At 25.3% G+C, this 7,884-nt stretch overlaps 1 protein-coding gene and 2 long non-coding RNA genes across 11 annotated transcripts in view; 1 reads left to right on the forward strand and 2 right to left on the reverse strand.

The window, feature by feature from the left end:
• LOC102675240 (oxysterol-binding protein 1) overlaps nt 1–6,556 on the reverse strand; it is a 14,259-nt gene extending 7,703 nt beyond the window's left edge. For 2 of the 9 annotated variants that reach the window (XM_006619733.2, XM_006619732.2), the window contains exons 1-4: nt 6,256–6,397; nt 5,295–5,456; nt 3,316–3,381; nt 785–990 (exon numbers count right to left, since the gene is read on the reverse strand). In XM_006619733.2, coding sequence (XP_006619796.1) covers nt 785–990; nt 3,316–3,381; nt 5,295–5,456; nt 6,256–6,299 — 478 coding nt within the window. In that variant the 5' untranslated portion in view covers nt 6,300–6,397. The other 7 variants (XM_006619735.2, XM_006619734.2, XM_031512430.1 and 4 more) reach the window with 6 other exon arrangements.
• Nucleotides 3,423–4,098, reverse strand: LOC116186114. The gene is made up of 2 exons (XR_004151057.1): nt 3,941–4,098; nt 3,423–3,871 (listed from the first exon to the last, which is right to left on the reverse strand). It is a non-coding gene; the product is annotated as an uncharacterized LOC116186114 (long non-coding RNA).
• Nucleotides 5,677–6,455, forward strand: LOC116186115. Its single transcript, XR_004151058.1, has 2 exons — nt 5,677–5,787; nt 6,233–6,455. It is a non-coding gene; the product is annotated as an uncharacterized LOC116186115 (long non-coding RNA).
• Nucleotides 6,557–7,884: the final 1,328 nt, after the last annotated feature.

Genomic DNA, 7,884 nt, shown 5'->3' on the forward strand with positions numbered 1-7,884 from the left:
TATTATAAAGCGTTTATTATGAAAAATTAAAATTAAAATAGAATATTTTGTTCTAATTTTTACTACATTGAAGTAACTAATAAAAATCAAAGAAATATAAATCTATTATATGTGATTCTCAATTGCGATCGAGATTTATATTATTATATAATTCTTGCATCGTTCATTGTTCATCTATTGGTTATCATTGATGTAAATGTTAGAAGAGCTGCTATAAACAATTGTCTTTGTTAATAGATTTATTAGTTGAAGATAATAATTGATTCCTGCTCGAAGAATTATCAGACAATAAAATAAGAGAAAAAGAATCAATTTTATAAAACACTAAATCAAAACTGGATTTATTGATAGGATTTTATAAATAATTATTCAGTTATATTATTAATATTGTTTACGATTATCTGATATCATAATCAGCAAATTTAATATTCACAATAAGAACCAGTAAATTGCTCAATCGATTTAATAAATATGACCATCATTGTTCTTAAATGAAACTTAAAGTTCAATAGAATTTAAAGATACAATAAATATAATAAATTCTAAAGATTATTTATTAGTTTACTTAAGATTATTTTCTAAAAATTACAAAATCATTTGTTTTACAAAATGATTAAATTTTTTTCTTTCTCTAATGTAGTTTCTCTTTCTCTAATGTACATTCAGCTGAAGATTCCAATTTAAAATTATTCATATAAATTTATTACATAATAATTTTAACAAATGATTCTTTCTCTCTTTCACAAATGAAATAGAAAACGAATGATCATTTCTGGGTACAGACCAGATTCCATGGCCTGGATAGCCTTGGCCTTCGCCAACTCAAGGGCCGTGACCCATTGCTGACGTTCTACCTCTGTCGCTGCCTTGATATGGAAGGTTTGCGTACCACCGTTGCTCACAACGAATGTGCAAGCGTCCACGGTGTGTATTAAGGCCCCGTGCAAGGATATTGTGCCGCGGCACGTGTGCGACATCTCCGCGGGATTTCTAAACAAAGAAGAGAAATAGCGACAGTTCCGTGGACATATTCTTCTATCGCTTAAGAACCGAATGACACAGAGAAAGACAGACGTGAGTTTGCAAGTTAGTCGCTTGCTGCGTCTAATGTAAGTCTGAGGTTTATCCAAGCCAAAAATAGAACATTTCCGGTTCACCCAAAGAATGATTACACATAATTGGATTATACGCATGCACGGGTTATACATGTTACCGTGAAAGCGATTAATTACAATTCTTCGAACTCTCTCTTTCTCTATCTATTTCTGAGAACTTCGATACCAATTAGACACGTGGATCTTAATATGGACCTAACCTGAAACGAAGCAACAACTCGAATATGAGAATATGCAATAATAAATCCACGATAAGATGAAACTAATAGACAAAATGCTAATAACTTTTCTACTATTAAAATTCTACTACTGATGCAATGAATTTTATCGTTTACTATATATTGTACCAGATCTGAATGTAATTGAATGTAATTGACGACTTATCACAACTGTAATTTATTATAATAATTCTGTGAAACTTCGAAGAAAATTTATACAATCATCAAAATACTTTTACGGTAACATTTATACCGTAGCAAATCAAATGAACAATATGACAGTCTGTGTTAATCTGTGACAATATATGATATGTACGTATAAAGTGTAAAGAGCGTAGAAAATGAAGTTCATGTAGAGATTAGCGAGATTGATTATATATTTTTTTTCCAAGCAGGCCCATTACCATTTATACGATTGTATTTTTTCTACACACAAATGAAAGAACAACCCAACGGTAATTTAATGAAGAAATAAAAGAAAAAAAAATGTACAATACTTAAAAGCTGACCTGATGATTGAAAGAAGGGGAACAGATAGCTCGCGGATCGTGTCATGCACTTTAGGGTCAATGAAATTAAATCTAACACGCAAGAATCGAGACTTTGTACACGATGAAAGAATAATCATGCTAACGCGTTCAGAAATTATTATTGCATATTGTCCGCATAGATCACAGGCATTTTCGCAAAATTATTTTTTATTTATATTTTATTTATCTAAAACTCTATTACAAAATAACGTTTTCGTATTCCAAAATAACAAATAATATATCTCACATACTTTACTCCTGTGTGACATTAAATACCTCAAGTCTATTGATTGTAGAGATTTCATATGAATTCAATAGGCAGGAAAAATGCGGGTGTGAAATGTATAAACAAATTGTGCGTATATAATAAAACATCGAAGGGACAGAACGAGACAAAGCTCATAAAAAACTGGATAGAAAACTTACATTTTTATTATCATTGAACACTGTCGAATATAATGAAATTCTAGTCATAACGAATAAACAATTAAATAAAATGACTTTGCTAAATACAACATATTAATGTAAATTGAAATGACTATGTTATGTATCATAGAAGGTCTAACTTGATTTTACTGCTAGATTAAAATTCTTAAATAATTGAATATTATTATAAAATATTGAAATTGAAAGAAAAAGATTTTATTATCGATAAAAAAAAATTGCATCATTATTTGAAAATTATTCTTACAGGAATCAATAGTGTAAGATAATTAGAAAATCAGATTCTCACGCATTACGTAAGAATAAAATAAATTTACTGGAATAAATTCATAATCTTTGCGACATAAAAATCAATGGATAAAATAATGAATAGTTTCTTTCATTGAAAATATTTAACAAATTAAAATTATCGATATTCGTTGATACCAGCTCATCTATTCGTGCTATAATTATTTCTTGGAACATTCCCAAGCTAGTAAAATCTTTACACATTTTGCAAAGACCTTCAGGATACTTCCTGAACGAATCTGGAACTACCAACAAAATGAAGCGATGTATGTTTTATATCGCGGTAAATACATATATACGCACGTATATGTACACATAGAACACAAAAATATATAATTTTAATAATTTTTAAATACAATTAAATTTTAATTAAAGAAATGATGTGAAGGAATGAGGATAATTTTGTAAATTAAATCTATGATGAGGATATGGATAGGAAGCAAATAAATTTATTAGGAACATTGAAAATATTGTATTAATAATAAATCAAATATATATGTATATATATATTATATACATACACACACACACATTCATATATATATATGATATTATATACATATATTATATATATACATATATATATATATATATATAATATGATAAGGAGTTGATAATGAAATGAGAATGAAACTCGAACATCGTCTTTGTCTGTTTTAATTAAAAGTTCGATTCAAAGAAGATTCAGGATATTTCGACTTTTTCGATAATCTTACTTACTCGGAGGCTCTGCCAGCCTTCCGCTTGCGTCGTGTTGATATCTTTGGCCCCCCTGTTGGTTCAGCCCTAAACAGTCCATAAAACAAATAGACCCCGTTCACATTGTGTAACATTGTATAAAAACGATATTTTTTTTTTTTTTTTCTGTTTCGAAAATAAAATATCTATATATTTTTTTCTGTTCCTATTTATCCTACTTGGATTTTCGCGATATTGCGATGTTCCTTCTTTCGTTCATATTTATTTTATTGTTGCTTTTTCTTTCACTCTTTTTCTTTCTCTCTATACTCATTCTCTCTTTCTCTTTCATTCTATCTCTCTTTCCTTTTTATATAGCAATAGTGCAACCATCACGTTCGTGCGTTGCGTATAAGTACATACTTTGTGCGAGAAGCATTTTGACGTTCACGAAGTTGTGGTTCGTGTAAAAATAAAATTGCAGGACATACTGTTTTTGCAATTTGCGAGATATTGCAAACTCAAATCACACAACTGTGCCAAGCGGAAAATTAAAAGAAGATCTAGGCATTGCATGTTGTCAGGGAACGTGGATGTTCTAAATATAAAGAAATTGAATAGTAGAATTTTCGAGGCATATATGTTATATTCCTTAGTATTTTCTCACCTGTATCCACGATCAGTAATTCTGAGATTGAAAGATCGAATTTTGTGCGTAGAAATAAATAATTATAAACTTTTCATGACTAATAATGACAACAATATTTATAATTCTTTCTAAATAATTTTCTTCAATAATATAATTTATAAACATACAGAAGTAAATAAAATTATTAAATGTAAAATTTTATTGTACTGAAAAAAAGAAAAAAGTAGAAGGCAAATATGCAATAAATTTTCTCTGATGCGTATGACAAATATAAGCGAATATATATACAAAATATATGGTCCTTCTGACCAATCAATATTTCTTTCAATGCTTTCTAGTTTTTTTTTAATATAAATTTCAATGTGTTTTATGGCATGTACATGCTCAGGATATATTGCTTGTACTAGAATGGATAAGTATGGAATATGTAAATATGAGTTTTAAACGAAATTATGATTAATTTTAATTAAATATACTTGGATAAACCATATATAATAATATCCATAATTGAGCCTGCACACTGGCTGTTTATTATATACATGCAAGTTCAAACTGTTAAATTTAGTGTTATATTTTATTTATTATATTCTTAAACATAGACTATTTAAGGCACTGAAAAAAATCACAAATAAGATTTAATATATAAAACATATAATCCAGAGCTGTTCCTTAAATATATTTTCATATGTGTATTATTTTTTTTTTAAATTTATACATATATGATTTCTCATTATTATATTTAAATAGAAAAATATATGTTAATAAAAATAATGTTTTTATTTCTGATATTATATATTATGCAATATGAAAGTTTATATATATATTTATGAGCATGTATAAGTTTGTAAACAATTTTATGCTTATATGTTATATTTTATATGAATAATTGTTTTTTTAAAAAATTTTCTTATTATTTTTTATTTATTAATTTTTTATTTATTAATTTTTATTAATTGGAAATAAAATATTATAAATCAGACTTCATATCATCATATTATTTATATTTAACAGATGGTTGAAAAAGGTTATATGACTTGTCATTTTTTCTTTTTAAATTATGTTTTTGTATAAAATCAAATTGAAAATTTCATTCCATAAAATTAATTTTATAAAAATAAATACAATTAAGTATATATGTACAATATTTTATATATAATAATTAAAGATATAATAATAAAAGAACAGCTCCGTATTGTATCCAAAATAATTTTTTTAATAACTGTCATTATTGTACTGTTGGAAAAACAGCAAAATTATAAGATGAAAATCACTAAAGAAATATTTTATTATGAATAAAATATCACATCAATTTTTAGCGTAATTTATGAAAATAAAGTAGCTTAAAGGAAAGTACTGACACGTAGGAAACTACCTGTAATACGACAGTAGGCCATTTGACAGGACGAACCACCTTCGTTGATAACCTTTCAAATAATTAGTCCATTTAAAAAGCCAGCCTTTCATCTCCTGTGTACCATGTTGAGTCTTTGAATCACCCATTTTAGTATACGTTGCGTGCTCACACGTGTTTTTCCTGAAATTATAATGCACTCCAATATTTGCGTACACATCACCCGTGTCGTACAGCCACCATTTTGATATTCTTCTAGCCCACAGACTGTGCGCTCTTAGATCGAAATTGTACTTATACACACTGTTCGTAAGTTTGCAATATACCAGCAGCGATACCAACAGATTCAAGAACGTGCCTTAAAAGCACAGTATATTCGGAAATAGTATAGGTCTTTCTTTTACACGGCGTGGTGACCAGTCACGTTCTCAGTGACGGCGCCTAACCTTTATTACCGAGTCATCTATATAATATTCATATTCGTGTACACAAATACATATAAATTTGATTACGGGTAATCTGTGATTTTGCAAATTTCTTTAATTATTTTCCATTTGTTTTTTTTTCTATTTTTATAAGAAAAGAATAATTTCAAATGAAAGTGTTGCAAACAAAAACAATAGTAGATAGTTTGTATAATATAGAAGTTTCACATAACAAATTTCAAAATAAAAAATTGTAATAAAAATTTTTCAAAATATGTAGCATATGTTCTCTTTTTTATCTTTGTATTGTTTAGACTCTATTAAACTAGAGTCTGAATGAATAAAAAGTTACTAGTATGCATTTGTCAAAATGAAAGAAATCCTAGGGTTACTGTCATTCTTGACGTTTTCCTATTAATCTTAATTAAGAAAAAGAAAATTTCATATATGTCACGTGCATTACAATACTTGTAAACGATGGCAAATATGAAATATATAATTATTTAATATCACGTGGATATATTTACTCGACAGGAATTAACGAAACTTTTACATACTTTTTGGAACGAATACGCCAACGAAAATACATTCGTTCTGTCATTTGGCAAAATATGCGTACGGTCTGCTCAGACAAATAGTTCCGTTTGGAAGAAATGTCATAAAGAAGCACTCAGTACACTCTTCGATTAGATGTTTGATACTGACCATTATCTCCAAATGAAACCAAGCTCTTAATTTATCTGAGCAGATCACACAACGTAAGAAGTACTCAAGTGCCTCTTCATTCTATCCTACGAAGAATGTATATTACAAATTTCAATGTATTAATAACTATGTAGTCACCTCACGTATTTGTAGCGTATATGTACAAAACACAAAAAAGTGAATTTTCTGATCAATTTTATATACTAATTATTTGATCATCAAGTATTTAATGTTTTTTACTTTTATATTTAATAAGTTAAATTATGGAAAATAAAATTCAATGTCATTTTACTTTATCGATAACACAAAAACGAATATCAATGTTATCGACTTAGCTTGTTACTTATTTAAAATAATAAAAATTTAAAATAATAATATTATAAAATAATATTTCAATAAAGTATATTTGAACATAAATAAATAATAAATAAATACTAAATAAATAATAAAATAAGTAAATAATATATTATATGAATAAATATAATAAAAATGATTAGATTTATGAACATAATAAACATAATTAGAAAATATTACAAATAAAATAAATAAAATAATAAATGTTATAAACTAAAAAGCATTGATAATTGTGTAATAATTAAGTTAATTATATTCTGAAATAATTTTCAAAGTATAAAATTGAAATTTAATTAGAATAGATAATTTGTGTTTGTATTATTCACAATATCAAATTTTTTAAATTGTATATTTAAAATTATTTAATACTTAAAAGATACATATTACAATTATTTGTTATAATGTGAAGACAAATATTAAAAAAAATTAATTTAATTTAATTTTTTTTGAATTTTAATATTAATTTTATATGTCATGTGTATAATTATTGTGTATATTAATTATTTTAATATTATACTATATAATAATAATACATTACATATATATAATAATATATATATACAACATATATTAAATTTAGAAAATTTAAAAGGAAACATAAATTTAAAAGTAATAAATTTATAATTTTTTATAATTTTAGTTTTCGTATAATATATATAATAATAATAATAATCTTCCATATTTCATATTTTTTAATAATTTTATAATAAAAATTCATATTGTATTTTTTAATGATTATTAATCCTGTAATAATTATTAATTATTAATTAAATATTTAAATCTTTTGTATATAATTTTAATAATAATCAATAAAATTATTTTCTAAGATTATCATTTTAAATTGTAGAGAGCGCAGAAAACACTGATTTTTCCAATTGGTATTTCAATTCTAGTGACAAGCATAAACTTACTATGATACATGATAAGATATTATAACTATATTATTTCTAATCTGTGATCTAAAATTCAATTTTATTAAATTTTAAATATTTAATTAGTAAAATGAAATTTATTTTTTATGATTTTAGAATATAATTTATAAATATTATAATATTAAATATAAAAAATATTTCTTACATGTTTAAATTGAGTTTAAAAAATATATTGTTTTATAATATATTATAATT

This window comes from Apis dorsata, unplaced genomic scaffold (assembly GCF_000469605.1).
Source record: "Apis dorsata unplaced genomic scaffold, Apis dorsata 1.3 scaffold_434, whole genome shotgun sequence".
NCBI classification, from domain to species: Eukaryota; Metazoa; Arthropoda; class Insecta; order Hymenoptera; family Apidae; genus Apis; species Apis dorsata.